Source organism: Camelus dromedarius, chromosome 2, assembly GCF_036321535.1.
Source record: "Camelus dromedarius isolate mCamDro1 chromosome 2, mCamDro1.pat, whole genome shotgun sequence".
NCBI classification, from domain to species: domain Eukaryota; kingdom Metazoa; phylum Chordata; class Mammalia; order Artiodactyla; family Camelidae; genus Camelus; species Camelus dromedarius.
Genome location: NC_087437.1, coordinates 106,179,195 through 106,199,633, shown reverse-complemented (window position 1 = coordinate 106,199,633; position 20,439 = coordinate 106,179,195). Strand labels below are relative to the sequence as shown.

General features: G+C 41.2%; 1 protein-coding gene and 1 long non-coding RNA gene across 3 annotated transcripts in view; one reads left to right on the top strand and one right to left on the bottom strand.

Moving 5' to 3' along the window:
• Window positions 1-1,117, bottom strand: part of JAM2 (junctional adhesion molecule 2) — a 52,065-nt gene extending 50,948 nt beyond the window's left edge. The window contains exon 1 of one of the 2 annotated variants that reach the window (XM_010977396.3): window positions 632-1,117. In XM_010977396.3, the coding sequence (XP_010975698.1) occupies window positions 632-698 (67 nt within the window). In that variant the 5' untranslated portion in view covers window positions 699-1,117. The remainder of the gene's footprint in view (window positions 1-631) is intronic. The other variant, XM_031458229.2, reaches the window with a different exon arrangement.
• Window positions 532-10,140, top strand: LOC105086811 (uncharacterized). Its single transcript, XR_010384865.1, has 4 exons — window positions 532-650; window positions 1,318-1,493; window positions 7,687-7,829; window positions 8,888-10,140. It is a non-coding gene; the product is annotated as an uncharacterized LOC105086811 (long non-coding RNA).
• Window positions 10,141-20,439: the final 10,299 nt, after the last annotated feature.

The following is a 20,439-nucleotide window of genomic DNA, read 5'->3' as shown; positions in this document are numbered from 1 at the left end:
CCGCTGAGGACACAGCAGCTGGCTGGAGTGCCCAGACCAGACCGCTCGAACTGAATGTAGATGTGCAGGTGGAGACGATAAAAGTAATTCTGGGTCCGCAGCCACGAATTCCCTCCCACACCCCCCGACACACACACTCCCCCAAAGTGCACGGCATATCACCCCCACAATTGGGACCCGCAGAAGCTGAGAAAACTCCGACACTGCCCCCTCCTCCGGTACTTAGAGCGTGGTCGGCGCCTGCCTCCGAGTGATGCCATCTTGGGATCTTAGCATCTTCTAAGGAGTTAGTGAGTTTTGCATTCTGTTCACGTCCCTGTGTCTTTGAAAACTTAACCCAACTTTTCAAGAAAATGAGAACCTCCTGGCGTGACCCTTAATTTTCTCTAGCTAGACCTGACAAAATCAGATGCTATTTACAATAAACCGGAGACCTCCGGCCCCCCGCCCCGCCGGCACCCCTGGTCCGCGGCTCGCTGGGTGTCAAGGCAGACGCCCCGCGGCAGCCCCTCCGCCCCCGCGCAGGCTGTGGAGACAGCCCTCCGCCAGCGCGGCGTCCAGGGGCTGGAGGTTTGGAGGAGCTGGTCTCAGCAGGAGCGGGTGGGAGGGTGAAGGTACCCCTGCAACTTACAGTCCAGGACGACCACCAGGTAGCGCAGCAGCAGGAGGAGGAGGCGGTGGCGGCTCCTCCTCGCCATCTTCGCGGAGTCTGGGCTGGCGGCTCCGCCGAAGCCGAGGGTCCCGGCGGCGGGAGCGCGGGAGGCCGGCGGGGGCGGGGGGGGGGGGGCCCTGAACTTGTAGCGCGGGAGAGGAGAGACGCGCGCAGGGGAGGGGAGGCGCGGACTCGGACGGGATGTCAGTTCCCCCGTTCCAGGGGCGCCTTGCAGGCGGTTGTCTAGCGGCGGGTCTGGCCTAGCCAGCGGCCTGGGGGTCTGGGCAGTTCTTTTTTTTGGGGGGGGGGTTGGGGGGCGATGAGAGGGGGCGGGCAGTGGAAGCCGGACGAGCTGTCGGCTTGGTCCTAATGAGCGGGCAGGAGGAGGCGACGAGCGGAAGGGAAGCCCTGGCGGGGCGTCCCCCGCCCCCGCGCCGCCGGGATTGATCGGCTTTGTGTCTGGTCCGGCGCGGGGCTGCCAGCTGTCCCCGGGGCGAGGAGCCCGGGCGCTGGAGGCGCTGGCCCCCGGGGTGGGGGTGGGGTGGGGCGTGGTGGAGGGCGAACGCCGCCTGCCCTGCGCCAACTCCTCTCTCCCCCTCCTTGGCACAAAACTTCTTTGGGGGGGGGGGTTAGCCTAGGAGTGGAGAATTTTGGAAAATTTCTAGCCCACAGGCGACGCTGCGGGGGAGGCCTTCCAGGGAGATGGGGTTCGCCGGCTCCGGCTTGGAGGCGAAGGGGAAAAAAACAGCAATCAACATTCGCACTGGAAGGCAGGTCTCAGATTTTAGCAGCCGCCTTGGCCCCTTCTCAATCTAAGCTTTCTGCTTCTTGGAGAGTTAAGGTGTGTTTTGTGTTCTTTGCTTTTCACGTGTCAGAGTTGGAAGTTCATCTAATGGTGTGAAATATTTATCATGTTTCCTTCCAGTTACATAACTGCCGCCTGTGGAGTTTTCCACATGTTAAAACTCTACAGCTGCCCTTTGTCAGGTTTATTTTTGGTCTACAGTGCTTTTAAAAGGGAAACCATTATGAATGCTCTGTTGCGCTCTTTAAAATTGACCCGCACTTATATTGCACACAGTCCAAGGGGCTAAACAGGCGATTTTTAGATTTTCTCCTAGGGACCAAAAATGTCTGGTGCGTTCAACAGTATTGACAGGTCTGGAAAAAGGCCATTCCCAAGAGACGAAATTGTTATATATGTTTTTTTTTTTAAACATATAATAATGGATAAAGTTCTGTATAGAAGACAGTTGATTTAGTCGTGTGCACACAAAGAATTTAGCTAGCTCTGTGGACAAAGGCAGCCAGAGTTCAGATACTCAGAGCTGTGAGGAATGAGGCATCCCTGCTGTTTCCTTGGTGACAGTGATGGAAGCTTAGTACCCATGGCCGGAGAGGGGCAGAGGACCTAGAAAGGAAAGTCAAACAGCAAAAATGTTAGAGCTATACTCTCATCAAGCAAGGAGAAGGGACACAGATTTAACAACAGGCTTATGCTAGTTTTTTCTGGGCAGAAACAAAAAAGATTTAATGCTTTACAAGTTTTGGCATCCTCTTTTCTCAGTCTTGCCACAGCGATCTGTCTCTGTTGTTCCTCCCTAAAGATCCACATGAAAAAGGAATACTTTTTTTTTTTATTCTGTGACGTCTTATGTGAATAATTGATTCACTCAGTTATCTGTCACCCAGTGAAAGCATTTGTCAAAGAGTTACGATGTAGAGGATGCTGGCGGACAATGATGAACAAGACTGAGTTTTTGCTGCTAATGAGTTCACAGTCTTGAGGAAAGAGAGACAGTCTCATCTGGAAAGACCTCTAATACTATGTGTTAAGTGCTACGGGAGGACAGAAAATAAAAACAGTTTTTATTGAGTGCTCTCTCAGTGGTGGAGTCTGAATAGTGCAATATCTAATCCCCCAACAACTCTGTAAGGGAGCAAATGTTTTCATTCCCACTTTACAGATGAGAAAACCAGGCTGAGAAATGTTAAATAGCTTGTTCAAGGTCGAGGATAAGGGGATGCGCCTATATTGGGGATGCCTGCAGGACGTATAACCTAGACACGTCTTCCCATATACACTTTATTAGGCATGAAAAGTTGAGGCAAAATTTGACAGGAAGGAAGTAAAGGAAGGGCATTCTAGGTAGGGCAAATAGCAGGATCAAAAGCTGAGAGATCTCAAAATTACAGCGTGTTTAAGAAAAGCAGGTTTCTACAGTGCTAGAGTCCATGTGGAATTGGGGCAGGGGGTGTAGCAGAAACTGAAAAGATGGTTGGATTATGAAGGTCATTCAGCGTTACAGTATGATGACGCTAGACCTTATCCTGTAGGTAAAGAGCTTTTTGCAAGCACTAGGGTAGGTATAAAAAAAAAAATCCATATTTTAGAACTGTGCCATCAAATATGGTAACCTCTAGATCCATGTGGCTATATAAATTTGAATTCAATTAAGTTTAAAATTCAGTTCTTCAGTCACCCTGCCACATTTGAAGTTCCCAATAGCCACATAGGGATAGGATAGTGGCTACCCTCCTGGACAATGCAGATATAGAGCATTTCCATCACTGTAGAAAGTTCTGTAAGACATTGGTGCTGTAGAATGATGATTTGTATGGAAATGGAGAGCATGGATTAGAGATAAGGGAATCAGAATGTTAGACAAGTCTGAAAACGATTGCAGTGTTGCAAGAACAAGACGAAGCATGAAGTACATGGTCACAGTGGGGTGGATGAAAACACAGGTAGATCAAATGATGTTTCACAAACCTGGCCAGCAGGACTCTGTCATCAATTAGATATAGGGGGAGAAAGAGGAGAAGTAGTAACTGAGATTTCTAGCCTGAGTGGCCATTTGTGCTGGTTATAAATAGCATCACTACCTGGAGAAGAATCATAGGGAGCATACATGGTTCCAGCAGGTTTGGGATGAGTGGATGAAGGGCTGTCTAGATGAGGTGACCGGCAAACTATTAGAAAGTTTGGGCTAGAGATCAGGAACCCTTGCAATTGACTAAAGAAATACATGTAAATATTATCAGTATCTCCTAAAACAGTGATTGCTAAGAATGCATCTCAGAATCCCCTAGAAATCCTTAAATGTGGTTCTCTGCTTAAAATTATGTTAAAAATTCTGAGTTCCAGAAGTTTCTATCTCAGGGGCACCTGGGAAGCTGCACAGTCTCTTCCTTAGTGTCTGAGGGGGATTGGTTTCAGGACTCCCGAGGGATACCAAAATCTGAGGATGCTCAAGACCCTTATTTAAAATGCCCTTAGTATTTGTATGTAGGCTATGCACATCCTCCCATATACTTTATTTATTTTTATTATTATTTTTATCAAAATATAGTCAGTTTATAATGTTGTGTCAATTTCTGGTGTATAGCATAATAGTTCAGTCATATATATACATACATTCATATATTCATATATATTCATACACATTCATACATTCATATATGAATACATATATTCATTTTTATATTCTTTTTCATTAAGGTTATTACAAGATATTGAATACAGTTCCCTGTGCTATACAGTATAAACTTGTTGTTTATTTTATATATAGTAGTTAGTATCTGCAAATCTCCCATATACTTTAAATCACCTCTAGATTACTTATAATAGCTAATACCATGTAAATGCTATGTAAAGAGTTGCCAGCATACAACAAATTCAAATTTTGCTTTTTTGGAACTTTCTGGAATTTTTTGAATATTTTGTTCTGTGGTTGGTTGAATCTGAGGATGCAGAATCTGTGGACCCAGAGGGCTGACTGTATGACTGATAAGAACCCTGGTTGATTCTGATACAACTGTTCAGTAGACTGGTGTATGAGAACCTTTCTAGAAGACTGGAGAAGATAAGAGAGTGAATGAATGAGATCAATCAGAAAAAAAAAAAAAAAGATGAATGTTCCTCTAGAGATAAATCTAAGGAAATAAAGCCTATAAGAGGTAGGAAGAAGATCTGTGTTAAAAAAAAAAATAATGAGTGAATCTAGACACAGACCTTATACTCCTCACAAAAATTTACTCAAAATAGATCACAGACCTAAATGTAAAATGTGAAACTACAAGCCTCCTAGAAGATAATGTGGGGAAGGAAAAATAATTTTTCCTCTACCATTCTAGGCTGTTGGCTGAGATCCCCCCTATAATCAAAAGACAGATTAATGAGAAAAAATAAGCATGTTTAACAACACGTGTACCTCCTGTATACATGGGAGATATCCAAGGACACTGAATAACTCTCCAAAATAGCCCAAGCCACCACCTTAAATACCATCTCCAGCTGAAGACAAAGATGTTGGAGTCTCCCTCTGCCCCTCAGGCCAGTTATGGGAAAAGCACAGTAAACAAGGGTGAGGTTGCTATGCAGATTTAATTCATGCCTTCACCATTGATAAGTGTTTCCAGAGATTTAGTGTCATCTTTTTCCAAGTACAGAGAGGGAGATAACCACACAAATGGAGATTTCTCTTTAAATACAAATGTCTCCTACAAAAGGGTCATGTCTATTCATTTTCAGAGCTTTACCTATGTCTGTTGTTTCTTAAAAGTAATCAGTCTAAAATAATTCTTATCCCAAAGAGGCATATTTTGGGGTGACAAATTCTGCTCCCCTCCAGTAACATGGGACAAAATCTAGAGGATCTTGGGTTTGTTGATGACCTTTTAGATATAATACCAAAAGTGTGATCCATGAAAGAAAGGATTGATAAACTGGATTTCATTAAAATTAAAAAAAAAAAAACAACTTCTGCTCTTTGGAAGAAATTTCAAGAGAATTAGAAGCCACAGACTGGGAGAAAAATATTTGCAAAAAGCATATCAGGTAAAGCACTGTTACCCAAAATATACAAAGAACTCTTAAAACTCAACAATAAGGAAACTGGCTTTAAAAATTGGTCAAAGACTTTGATGGACACCTCACCAAAGAATATATACAGATAGCAAATATATAAAAATAATGAACAGAAATCTCAATTAAATACAGTTGGGAGACCAGAATAAGAAATTCTCACACCCTGCAACAATAGCAGAGCCCAGCAGGAAGAAGAAAGAGAGCCTCTTCTTTCTTGGAAGGACTCAGCTATTGGGAAGCTGTGGGCTCTTTGTTTATTATAGCCCTCCCAACTATCTTTTCCCACTCTATTAAAGTGTTCTCTTTTCCTTGCAGTGCAGGGACTTGCATGTGGCTCATCGTGTTTGCAGACCCCAAATTGCAATTTCCTGCTGATCCCAAATAAACCCATCTTTGCTGGAGAAATAACCGGCAGTTGAAAGATTACTGCTTATTACAAAAACTGACATCTCAACTTAATGATTTTAGTGCTTTTCTATGTATGGGAAGATACAAGAGTCTGGGCTCATTGAAATTATTCCTTTGATATGCATCTTAACTATCTAGGGCCAATATCCTGCTTTTCTCCATCCTGAATTCCCCTCGGGACACACAGGTGAGGGTGGCTGCAATGGCAGATGACTTGATGTCAGGCAATGATTTTGCTTACTGAAATGGCAGGCAACAGTTCTTTGTCTACAGTCCAAACCCATAGAATATACAATACCAAGAGTGAACCCTAATGTAAACTATGGACTCTGGGTCATTATGATGTGTCAGTGTATATTCATTGACTGTAACAAATGTATCACTCTGGTGGAAGATGTTGATAATGGATGTGGATAAAAAATGTTGCCTGCCATATCAGTAAACAAAGGAATGCTATGTCTATGGAGTCATCAGCCACTGCCTCAGCCTCTGACAGTGAGTGGAGGGAACTTAGGATGGAAATAAGCAGGCAGCCTGGCCCTGCACCCAGAGGGAACTCAGGCTGTGAAAGAACAGAATACTGGCCTTAGACAACTAGATGAATATCAAAGGGATGATTTCAGTGAGCCCAGACTTTTGCATCTTGTCATACATAGAAAAGTGCTAAATTTCTTAACTTGAGATATCTGGTTTTCTTTAACAGTAATCTTTTGATGTTCTGACTACCTGGTATTTGTGGCAAAAATCCTATATATCCTGGCTTCTCCCTTGCCTCTCTGAAGCAGTCTCTTAGAGCTATCTGAGAGGCAGCACCCCGGATTTGAGTCCTCAGAAAGTCCAACGAATAAAACATAACTCTCAACTCCTAGGATGTGAAATTTTTCAATCCACATGGGGGAGATTATGATGTGTTGGGGGCAGGGAGTATATGGAAAAATCTCTGTATTTTCTGCTTAATTTTGTTGTGAACCTAAAAAATAAAGTCTAAGAACAAAATTAAAACAAGCAAATAAATAAATGAAATAAAAGAGCAATAAAAAAATGTATGAGAGGAAACTGGAGAGAATCAGGAGCCAAGGGTGGAGGTTTTTACCTTCTTGAGTGCTAAAATGATGACTGAGAATTGTCTCCTGCATTTAGTAATCATGAAGGCACTGACCACTTGGACAATAGAGAAAGCAAGCCTCCAAAAAACTTGTAGAATAAAATTAGAGACTTGTGTTTTTTACTTAATAAAGTATAAAGCTAGTGCATAAGATAAAAACAAGTACTGAAATGATTGCAAACAACGGGCGTAGAACGATGAGAGGGGTGGCAGTAGTTAATAATGCTCCATCAGGGGGTGGTTGGGCATTGTTTCTGTTATTGTCCTGCCTGTGAGAATCCCTACCCCAGGGCACCTGGGGCAGCTTACGGGGAGGAAGGGGAGGGGTTAGCATGGGGGTCCCTCCCAGCTCTGTTCTGTTCTCCGTGATCACCTCTCCCCCACCACCCCCCATGTGTCATAATCACTTTCACTCTGACACTGTAAGCATTTGGTCAGGTAAACATCCAAGGGGATTTGGTGTTTTAGGACATCTTACCATTTTTCCTTCTTTCCACCCCCTCTAACTCTGAATCCAAAGTACTGTTGAAGAGGTGTCGAGGCACATTTCCTAAAACAAGCAATGCAGCGAAGGGCTGGGTTTAAATTGAGTGACTTCTCACAACATCTCAGATTTGGTATTTCTGTGTTGAGTGGCTTATTTTTCCTCAGGGGTGTGGAGAAGATGTGGGAAAGTGTGCCTCGCATTCTGCAATTTAGAGAAAAGAGGGGGAAAAAGTCTTCCATTTCAAGAACTGCGTACATTTCCAAGTGCCTCTCATATAAATTTCAAGCTCCTACGGATAGAATTTAAGGTTTGGAATGGGACCCTTATTACTTATCCCTCATTATTATCTCCGTAGATCATTTCCTAGAATAAGACTCATTTCAGTATTTCATTATGATATGCCCACGGGCACACTCATGGGATGTGCTCAAACCACAGCCCTTTCCAGCCAGATAAACCTATTCAGAGAAGCCCACAGGATCTCCAGTGTGTAGACTGCATGCCTCTCCCAAGGTGACATCTTTCTTCAAGTGTACTGTAACAATACAGTGCTCAAAACTTTCTTCCAATAAGAAGAACAATAGCAATGTGCTAGCCTCACCTGATTCTGATCACTGCCAGCAGGAACATTCTTTCACATTCTCTGCTCCTAAACGACTAAGCTGCATCTATCTGCCAGTTAAGCGAAGTTCGTCAGAGATCAGTCAATTAGTTCTGAATGCTGTCTTTCCTCTTTTTAAAAACATTTATTATCAACTAAATGGTTGGTTTCCTTATTGAATGACAATTAGTCATTTCATAGGGAATTAGGCAATAGGAAAATGATATAAAATGACTTTTTAAATGGCACTTTCTTGGGGGAGGAGAGAGCATTTAACAAACATTTGCCAGGAGCAAACAAAAAAATGGACAGGTATCACTTAGTCTGTGAGGATGGAGTCCTAACAACTAAAACTTGGGGAGAAAGATAATGCCCAACTCCATCCCCCGTCCCTCATGTCACAGTTAAGGATGATGAGACCCAAAGTAGTGACATAAATTTAGTCACGATCATACAGCAAGATTAGAAAAGAGCCAAGCCTGGAATGAAAACTGGTTATGTCTTTCCTGTGCCGTCCCCCAAACAGTATAGATCCTCAGCGCTGGCTGGGCATGGCTTTGTATTTGCCCTTTGTAACTTGACCGAGGTATGTCTGATTTTCTCCCAGGACCCCTTGCCTGGGACAACTACACTTAATGAATGTCCTTAATTAAAGAGTGGGGGGGGGGGCGCGGGAATAACATCTCTCCATTGGGTTGCATATTATCTAATTTAATCCTCATAGTCATGTAAATGATACACTCTTTATTATATCCATTTTACAGGTGGAGTCCTTGGGACAGAGAGATTGAGTGATGGGCCCATAAACACAGCAGCTCGTGCTGGTGGGCAGAGGGGGTTTGGACCGGCACCTGCCCTAGTCTAGGCTCAGTGCGCTGAGCCGTGATGTGCACCGCTCACCGTCACCTCCACCTCAGCTGGTCAAGGCCTCTTCACCCTTCTGTCTCTGCTAAACTGCAGTTTCCTTAGGAAACTTCCCTGCCCTTCCTGACTAGATCAAATCCTATTGCAAGCTCTCTTTACCCCTTCCTCTCTGGTATCAAAGCGGGGATTTTAAACTCAGTTGGTCACAATCAGTCACCAGTGGGAGACTGTGGACTCCATGAAGACAGGTTCTGTCTAATTTTTATCTCACTGTTACGGTCTCTTTTCCTAACCAAGCGCTTTTCAGATATTAAATGCTCAATAAATATTTGACTACTGGTGGGATATATGGGTCCAAAAGTCTTTGACAAGAGTCAGATTGTACTGTAATTTTTTCTTTAAGCTAACCACGTAGTTCAGGCTGCTGTAACAAAGTACCAGAGACTGGTGGCCTAGAAACAACAGAGGCTTATTTCTCACTGTTCTGGGGGCTAGGAGTCTGAGATCAGGGCGCCAGCACAATCAGGTCCTGGAAAGGGCCCTCGTCCGGGTTGCAGACAGCCAAATTCTCATTATATCCTCACATGTGGAAAGAGCGCTCTTTTTACACATCCACTAATCCCATTCGTGAGGGCTCCACCCTCCTGACCTAATTATCTCCCAAAGTCTCCACCTCCAGATACCATCACACTGGGATTGCGGTTTCAATATATGAATTTTGAGCAGACACAAACATTCAGTCCATAACACCTAACAATGTCTTCTGTAAGTCAGCCTTACTTTGAAGCTTCAATATCTCTCTATGCCAATCTCATTGCTAAGGGCTCATTTTTCATTATTATCTCCTTTGATTCTACATATGAAGGCACTGAGGGTCTGAATGAGGTCCAATAAATTGCCCCAGGACACCCAGCTGGTCAATGACAGAACGAGACACGATTCCGGGTCTGTCTGCATCTGAAGCCTTTACTCTACAGTGCTGCCATGTCCCCTCCACTCTTGTAACCAACCGTCTTTCCAAGTCAATCAATCTACTGCCACGTCAGTCCTGATGGCACCACTGTATTTGCTGTGGGGTTATAATAACTGTTTAACAGATCCATATTTTATTTCCTTTTAGGTGGTTTTGATTCTTTTTAACATAAACAATTTTTTAGCATCATAAATTTTTTTTAACATCATAAAGAAAGCATAACATCATGAAGATGTTTTTAATATCATGAAGATGCACATTCTTATATATTTGTACTTCCATCTGATTATTTCCTTAGGGTGGTTGGTGGTAAAAGTCAGAAGTTTCTGATTCATATGACCAAATTGGCCACAGTAATCTTTGAGTTTCTGGTGGTGGATTCTATTACCTGCCTGTTTGCCAAAAGAGTATGTTTGTGCCACATTGTGCCAACGAAGAAAAACGACATGAAAATACTCTTTGCGTTTTCGTTAATTTGTCTTGGAGTACAGAAAAAAATACCGACTCTCCTGCAGCCCTTCTCCTTTGGACCTAGTTCTCAAGCCATTCTTTCAAAGTAGAGAATTTAGTGTGTACTCCAACTTAAGGCAGATGAATAGGAGGACGTGTAGCAGAAACAGGCTGCTTATGATTTATTTAGTGTTTACTGTGTATCCTGAACACATTTTTCTCTAATGTATCTGTATAAACCTTCAAAAAAAATTTTTTTTCATAATCAACTTCCTAATGCCGATGAAATTCCATACCTAAAATAGCTTTTCTTACCAGCATCTCAACTGCATTTTTCATCTTTAAGATCACTGGGAAGGGGCTGGAGAACATGAATAAACTTGACCTACTTTGCTACAGAAATAATGAGATGGAGAGACGAGAGACAGACTAATGCCTTTTTGCTCCCAGAGATTTAGGAATTTCGCTGTGTTCTTAGATCTGCCCCCTTCACCCCAGGTGGATGGTCTTAGTCTTTCTGGAATGCTCTTTTTGGCCCTGATGAAAAGTAGCTGACTGGGAGAGCAGCAGCAGATGAACACTTAGTTTCACAACTGATAACAGTAAGTGAAAACATTCTGTCCACCACACCAGGCAAGATTTATGTTTCTCTGGAGAAGTCAAGAAAGGGCATATTTTCTCATGCACTAGCCTTGAAAACCCTCTCCCTGTTTCTCTGATTCTTGGGGCTTGCCTTGTGCCTTAGTGATGTGAGTGCTCCTCGGAATGGGAACAGTTCTCAAAAAAATATTTTTTTTCCTGGGAGTGTGATATGACGAAGGGCTGTTGATCCCCTGCTGTGCTAGGAATCCTTGCAGGGACAGAAGTTCAAGTGCCTGTCTGCTGGCTTGGAGCCAGTGAACACAATGGCAGGGAACTTTGGTGGAGAGTTTGGAAAGGCGCCGTGGGGTGGACGCAGTTTAACAAGCAGGATACGGGGTTAGAGCCCATGGCGGAAATGGCCATGCTTGTCTTTCCTTCCTAGGGTAGGGCCTAGACATCCTGGGGTGCTGAAAGGCAAAAGTGGAGATACAGGGGGAGGGGGATGGCTCAGTGGTAGGGCAAGTGCTTAGCATGCTTAAGGGCCTGGGTTCAATCCCCAGTACCTCCACGAAAAAAAAAAGTGGAGGTACATTGGCCATTCCAGAAACTACATTTCCCCCACCAAAGTCACTTTTAGATATGCCACCAAAAACTTTTGAAACTTTGACTCCTCATATACTGAAAATGGGACTGAGGTATGTGATTTTAAAGGCATTTCCAACTATAAAACTAGATTAATCTTGACGTTTGAGTCTTCAAATTTGGAAACAAAGAATAAGCAAGTCTTCTAATAGTAATACTGTATTATATTGCCGCTGGGAAGTCACCAGTATGACAAGCAACCTCTACTCAACTAGTCCAGATTTTCACTTTCTCCTCCTGTCCCAGCTGTTGAACACACACACACACACACACATTTATACACAGTCTTCCTCTCCCTCTCATGAACTATTGAAAGTATATTTAACTTTACCCTAGTAAGTCAAGAATGTTAGAATAGAAAGGGACACAGGGAGACATAAGAAAGAGAGGCCTTGATTGTGGCATTTGAGTTGGGGTTTATAAGACCATCTGTTTCTTTTCTTCTCTCTTCTGGTCACTTTTCCCTTTTCTGCACTCCCGTCCCTCCTTTCTGCATTCAAAATCTCCAACCTGTTGACTGAGATTCTTAATTAAGAAAAAGCTCCTGGTATTTAGCTGAATCTTTCCACTGCGTTTTTCAATGAGAAGAGCTTTGGCTTTGGTCTAACTTGACCACAGTCCTTGTCAATAGTTTAGAATTAAAGAGAATTTTGCTTTCTGAGGTCAGGGCGCCTCTGAAAACACCCAAAAATAATGTCTCAGCTGGTTCTTGGACCCATTCTAATAGGTCCAAGTTTTCTGTCTCTTCTGCTGGTAAGGGAAGAAGTGATGGGAATAATAATGACAGCTTTGTGGTACTGGAAGTCTCTCCAGTTTTAACCTCAAAAGTTTAGTCAAGTGTAGCTTGTTTTCATGTAATAAAATGTCATTATTCTAAAAAAATACACACTGAAAAATTAGGAGTGAAATGTCATAATATCTGTAGTTTATATTAAAATGGCTAATAATGTTACAATAACTATGTATAGGGACAGATGGCTACCAGACTTCCTGTGGTGATCATTTCATAATGTGTGCACATGCCAAATCACTGTATAGTACACCTGAAACTCACATAATGTCATATATCGACTATATTCCAATTTAAAAACATAATGAAAGAAAATATTTCATTAAAACATGGAAGAAGCAAAATGTGGCAAACTGCTAACCTAGGTAGTGTGTATCTGGCATTTGTTATACTATATTTCCTTTTCTGTATGGCTGAAACGTTTTACACAAATTTCCTACACATTTAAGAATTTCACACACATAAAGAAAAGTGAATGAAAAATTAATCTCATCTTCATAACTAAGAAGCAAAAGCCTTGAATTAATTTGGTACCCTCTCCCCCTATGCTAACTTGCTGGATTTTTCAAATAGTAACATAGATAAAAAAATCTCTCTGCTTGTACTGGCTCCACTTACCCACTGGATCCAAGAGAAGAAATTCTTCTCAAAACAAGTTGAATTTTACAGAGACTTTGACTGCGGGTTGGAAGGCCAAATTCACTGGGGGAGAAAAACAGAAACTTCATCGTTTTATCTTGTTCTCTCCAAGTAATTCTAACACCCCTGCTGTTCTCTGGGGGAGAAGAGCAAAGGAAAGAAAGAGGAGGCAGGACAGCAAGATGACACTTCACCGGGAGATTCACTTGCTTAGAAGAAAATAAAATTAACCTTTCCCCAAAAAACAAAACACACCCAATTCTAAGTTTAAAAAATAATATTGATGACTTTCTCCTTTGATGGAGGTACTGGGGGTTGAACCCAGGACCTAATGCATGCTAGGCAACCACTCTACCCCTGAGCTATACCATCTCCCTAACCCCAAGAATAATATTGATGACTTTTAAGAAACTTGGTGTATTAAATTAGACCTTGAGGGGGAGGGGTGGGGGGGACTTAAAACCCATTTTTAGGGCCTATGCATATTTTTTTCCATTCATATGTTAACTTAATCTTTTCCAACTGAGTAGAGGATTGTCCTATAAAACAGTGTTTCCAGACTCTAACAGGCATCTGAATTAATAGAGCATCATGTTAAAATGCAGATTCTGATTCAGTAGGTCTGAGGTGAGGCTGAGAGCCTGCATTCCTAACAAGCTCCCAGGATGATGGTGACGCTGCTGACACCTGGACCACACTGAACAGCGAGGCGATATTTGAAGGTAATTGAATAGCTACATCCTGTACCTGAAAATAACGAACTGCAGGAGGAAGGAAGCTCCTGCATTTGATTGAGGAAGATAGTTCACCTTATACTTTCTTACCGTGTAAAATCTGAATATTCTTGGCCCTGAATTCTCAATGGGAGAAGTATTGCCACCAGAGGGAGAAAATTATTTTGTTGGGGGTGAAAAAAGCCTAAACCGAAATACAGTGTATCAATGGTATTAAAAATGTCATGGGGGGAGGGTCATTAGGAAAATGTCTAAAAAAGCTACTTGGGGAAAGTATAATAAAAGAAAAGTTTGAGAACCACTGCTCTAAACTATTAAAAAGTCTCACGAAACTGCCAAAAATAAAAACCAGCCAGCCAACCTATTTAATAAATTAAAACTCAGTCACCAACATTTGGGATATCTGTTATATATCCACCCAGATTCTCAAATTCTCATTGACAAACACCATAGAAATGTTTTATTCAAGAGGACACTGGGCTGGGTTGAATTTTCTTGCTTTTTAAGCACCTGAATATTGTAGATTGTAAAGGAAAGGGATGAGGATAAGATACATAATGATTATCAGAAATAATTTATACCATCAGGAAAATGAAACTAAATTGAATAAAAAACAATCAGATTGCAAATAAGGGGAAGGTTTAAAACTGGAATTGCAAGCACACTCCCCCTTTTTGATGTTTTAAATGTTCTCTGCCCTCTGCATGCATTTCTTTGTACTTTTATGTGTGATTATTTTTCTAAGAATGGGATAATGCGTCCCTTTAGTTGGTATATAGAAAATTTAAAAATTAAAAAAATGTAGAAAATTTCAAATTTTAAAATTAAAAGATGTGTAATTGCATTTAACTATGGATGTGTGCTAAACTACTTCTGATGCCCAAATGTCTGCGCCACCAGCCCAAGGCCACCAGCAAAGAGGCCGAGAGCCTTCTTCTGGGTTGGGGAGCCCAGTGAAGCACGTGCTGTCATCTCCAGGAGAAACAGAGTGAGAAATCTTCCAAAGCTGGGCCAGAACCAGTCCCAGGAGGGTCAGAGTTTCATATGCTGAGGCACTCCCAGTAACAACAACAATCTTACTGAGCGTACCCCATCTAGTGCTAAACACCTTCTATGTACTATCTGCTTTACTTGTCCCCAAGTGCTGTAAGATAGTATAATTACTCCAATTTTTCATATGATTAATTGGAAGCATGAGGTGCAAATAAACTTTTTTAACTGAAGTACAGTCAATTACAATGTGTCAATCTCTTTGTACAGCACAATGTCCCAATCACGCATATACATACATATATTCATTTTCATATTTTTTCCATTAAAGGTTATTATAAGATATTGAGCATAGTTCCCTGTACTATACAAAAGAAAAAAATTTTAATCTATTTTTATGTATAATGGCTAACATTTGTAAATCTCAAACTTCCAAATTTATCCCATCCCACTTGCTTTCCCCGGTAACCATAATATAATATTGTTTACTAAGTCTGCAAGTCTGTTTTGTAAATGAGTTCATAGCATCCTAGTTCTTTTTTTTTTTTTTAAGATTCCACATATGAGTGATATCATATGGTATTTTCCTTTCTCTTTCTGGCTTACTTCACTTAGAATGATGATCTCTAGGTCCATCCATGTTGCTGCAAATGGCATTATTTTATCCTTTTTTATGGCAGAGTAGTATTCCATTGTATAAATATACTACAACTTCTTTATCCAGTCATCTGTCGATGGACGTTTAGGTTGCTTCCATGTCTTGGCTGTTGTATATAGTGGTGCTATGAACATTGTGCATGAATCTTTTCACATTGGAGTTCCCTTTGGATATATACCCAGAAGTTGGATTGCTGGATCATAAGGTAAGTCTATTTTTAGTTTTCTTGAGGAATCTCCATACTGTTTTCTGTAATGACTGCACCAAACTACACTCCCATGTAATTGAACTGTAATACAAGTCAAGGGCTAGGAACTGGAGAGGAGGGGTTTGAACACCAGCACTGTGGTCCCAGAGCACATGCAATCTTCTTTTCTCTTACAGGCAGTGTATGCCGGGTGCATCCAGCTAGTACGGGGCACTTTTGGGTGGTCAGGACCCAGCCTGTGTCCTCTCTCCAGGGGATGTTAAGGTTGATGGGAAGAGGCAGGCAGCTGTCATGACCAAGGGACTAGGAATAAGGCATCCTTTCAAAAGGCCAGCCAGATGGGTCAGGAAGTTTTTAAAAACAGCATTATTAAAATACAATTCACACACTATATAATTCACCCACTTAAAGTGTAAATTCTACGTTGTTTAATATACTTAGAGGAATGTGCAACCATTACCACATCTGATTTTAGAATATTTTTGTCCTTTCTAAAGGCAACCTAATACCCATTAGTGGTAACCCTTCACCCAATTTCCCAACCTCCTTTCCTATTATGAACGTTCAATATAAATTGAATCATACAGTATGTGCTCTTTTGTAATGGCCTTCTTTCACTTGGTCACCGTGTATTATCTTTTTACATATTATTGGGTTGAATTTGCTAGTATTTTGTTGGGGTTTTTTTTGCATCAATATTCATAAAGGATATTGGTCTGTATTTTTTTTCTTGTGACATCTTTTTCTGGTTTTGGTGTCAGAGTAATTCTAGCCTCATAAAATGAGTTGGAAAATTTTCCTGCCTCTTTTATCTTTTGGAAGAGTTTGTAAAAAATTAGTATTGATTCTTCTTCAAATGTTTGGCCAACTTAACCAGTAAAACATCTGAACCTGGTCTTTTATTGGTAGGAAGTTTGAAAATTACTAATTTGATTTCTTTACTTGTTATAGGTTTATTTTCTATTTCTTCTGGCATCAGTTTTGGTACTTTGTGTCTTTCTAGGAATTAGTCCATTTCATCTAAGTTATTTAATTTGCTGGCACATAGTTGTTCATAGCTTTCCTTATAACCCATTTTATTACTTTGAGGTTGGCAGTAATGCACCCTCTTTCATTCTTGATTTTAGTAATATGTGTTTTCTCTCTCTTTTTCTTGGTCAGTCTAGTTAAAGGTTTGTCAATTTTGTTTATTTTTTTCAAAGAGCCAATTTTTGGTATTACTGATTTTCTCTGTTGTTTTTTGGTTCTCTATTTCATTCATCTCTACTTTATTATTGCCTTTTGTTCTGCTAGGTTTGGGTTTAGCACACTCTTCTTATTCTACTTCCTTAAGGTGTGGCATTGGCTATTGACCTGAAATCTCATTTAATGTAGACCTTTACAGCTCTAAGTTTAGGAAGGAATGTGGGCTACTTTTGGCCTGAAGAAGATGTAATAGTTCGATAGAAACCTACCAGTAAGATTGATTTATAATTTTACATGGATGTTTTTGCTTGGCCTCTGATTCTGTGGCAAACACCCAAAATGTGCAAGTTAAATACATCAACTCCAGTGAGCTTTTGTTTTAGTAGTGACAATTATTAAAAAAGTCCATATAATTTTTAATTTTGGCAGGTGATTTATTTGATGACAATTGTGAAACATTCCCAAACCTGTCACATGTAATAATCCCATAGTCTGAGAAATTGTTACTGGCATTTGCAAGCGTGGCAGAAATTTAACAAACTGTCGCCAAACCATTTGCTTGTTTGAATGCCAAGGTTTCCTTCCCCACATCACGTGCAGTGTCCTGCTGCCAACAGTTATCAAAATACTCCCACAGTTGTTACAGAGAGAATTGTCCAGGGAGTTACTATTTCATTATTCTTGTCCCTACATTTCATTGCTTTTGCCCCTTCTACTTGGAGAGTTATTTGAATAACCTGAATAATGTCAATATAGAGCAGTTAGACATTAAATAATGGATTAAAAAATAAAAATATCTGAGACTTAGCTATAGATATATAGATACACAGCACAGCAACATTGAGAAGGATGATTTTTCATGCTAAACTCCTTACATGTTCCTAATGTCTAGACTTTTACAGAGAGAGTATGCTGTTTGTGTAATGTAAAACAGTAATAAAAAATGTAAAAATAGTTGAGACAGAGTCTGGAGGAAAAGTCTAATTAGATCAACTCATTCTAATCAAAGATATGCAACTATGTGGTGTAAGCCTTTATAATGGGATTTAGAGATAAAGTTCAGTACTTTGAAGCAAAGATTGACAGAAGTTGAAATTATTGGCCCTGAGTTTGCATTTTCCTTGATGACTCTGACAAATAAATGTCGTACTTGAACAGGTTAATGCTTGGCTAGGTTAAAAAAGTTCTTGCATCTGAAACACAAAATGTGCAAGATTAGAGGGTCTGACCTTGCACTTTAGTTACAAATTCGAAGATGCATGAAAGTGTAGCCTTTTACCACTATGATAATATTTGCAGCTATCATCTGGAATAAATATTATTTCTGCTTTGTCTTGTATGTTAATGGCTTTGATGGACACGTTGGAAGCACTTGCCAATATTTCAAACGATATACCCTTGACCAAGCAATTCCACTGCGAGGAACCTCTGCAGAAATTTGTACACCAGTGCACAGATTTTAGATACATAGATGCTCACTGCTGCAAAGTATCTCAAATATCCTAAGTGTACATCAAAGAAAGCATAGTTATGTACATTATGGTCCAACTGGCCCAAGGCCACAGGGCTAAGTGGAGATCTGGGATCTAACTCAGGCTTTTTCTCCTCACAATACTGTATTTCATGAGTTGGTCTGTGGGTGACGGTGGCTTTGGGTGATCATGACTGAGCCTGTGTGTTCTTCCCAGGATCTGTGAAGATTGGATGCTGGGGAGCAGAGAGAGGGCATGTAAATGTCACAGCCAAGGCATAAGGGATAAGACAGGGGAAGTCAAGAGTTTAAAATAGCAATCAAGAGTGGAAAAAAGGTTGTGTATAATTAAGAAAGAGCGATTCTGGGGGACAGCATTCTGTTTCATCAAAAGGGCATGACCTTAGTTAATTTTCACCTCACCCTGCAGGGACACGAGCCCCCATTCTAAAAAGCTCTGAGTGTGTAGTGATCTTTCTCACTCTGAAATAGGACAGGGTGGGGGGAGCGCTGAAGGAGGGGCTTACTTCTGGAGAATGTATTTGTCCTTTTTCATCAAAGACAATCCACATTAACATGTGTTTGAGGGATTAGTACATCTTTGAAATCCTAAGCAAATGGGAGAATTCTTTCAGTGTTCACAGCGCTGTGAAATGAAGGATTTGGTGTGGCTGCCGTGGGTGGGATGATCCAGAGCATTTTAAAGAACACATGCCAATTTCAGGAGTCCTGGCATTTTTCGCATGCCCTGAGGTTTCCAGTCCTGCCAGATGCTACACTGGCATTCAGTATGACCTTGAGCCAAACACTAGCCTTTCTGTAGCTCATCTTCTCTATTAAACGAGGTAGAGAGGTATGTGGAATAAATGCTCCTTACTATCTCTTCAACTTGTGATTCAATTTATAGTTTTCACGACTTAATTATTAGTATTTTAAATAAACATTATTTGCATTTTGGGTCAAAAAGAGTGGAAAATAAGAATATCCATTTGGGTTAGCAGACTGAGGCCTCAAGAACTCTCAGAGATATGTAAGAAATTATGAAAGAAATCAGTAACAGCGGTACCCCCTGTGAGGTTTTGGTAAGAACTTGTGAATGGGGCAGAAGCCGGGAGGCAACTTTTCACCATCTACCTTATGATATTCTTTGATTTTCCAAGCAAGTAGATGTATAATGATTTGAAGATGTAAGATTAAAAAGACATACACATTTGAGAAAAAAGAAAACATAGGCTTTGGAGGTCGCTCCACATTTAAGTCCCAGGTCATCTTGTGATCTTGGGAGAGTAACGGTGCTACTGGATTCTAGGTTTCAGTGTTTAGCTTTTCTTCTTTTTTGGGGAGTCCTGGGAATTGAACCCAGGACTTCATGCGTGCTGTGCATGCTCAACGTGCACTCTACCACTGACTGAGCTACACCCACCCTCATGCTTTTCTTCCTGAAGAATTCTGTACCCTTGTTCACTGGCTCCCTGCCGAAGGCATGCATCTCCTGCCGGATGCCACTGGGCTTGGCCGTGGGACTTGGGGGTAGGGGGCTGAGAATCAGGTGGGTGTGAGCAGAAGCTCTGAAGAGCCAGTGCACTGAGTCGTCCTGTTCTCTTTCCTCTCTGCCATAGAACCGGAAGTCCTCAGTGGGGGCTGCTGCTCCAGCCTGGATTCTGGAATAACATTGCAGAGCCACAGAGGGCCTGGAGCTGCTGCCCCTCACACGCGATGTGAGCAAAACCAACTTTCGGGAGTTGTAAACAAGGGTGGTTCTTCCCCCTCAATTTTGGATTTGGAAAAAAATTGAGAATAAAGTTGAAAGAGTAGTAATCAACACTTGACTTAGCTTCACCAGTTGTTAACATTTTGCCACATTTGTTTAATTTCTCTTGCTCCCTCTCTATATTTACTGAACCATTTGAGAGTTACTTATAGGCATAATGATCCTTCACCCCTAAATATTTCAAACTTATATGCTAAGAATGAGGACTTTCTCCTCTATCACCACAATACAATGATCATATCCAAGAAGTACAACATTGATACAATAATATTATTTAGTATACATTTCATATTCAAATTTTTCTGTCATAATAATATCCTTTGTACATTTTTCCTTCTTTCTGATCCAAGATCCAAGTG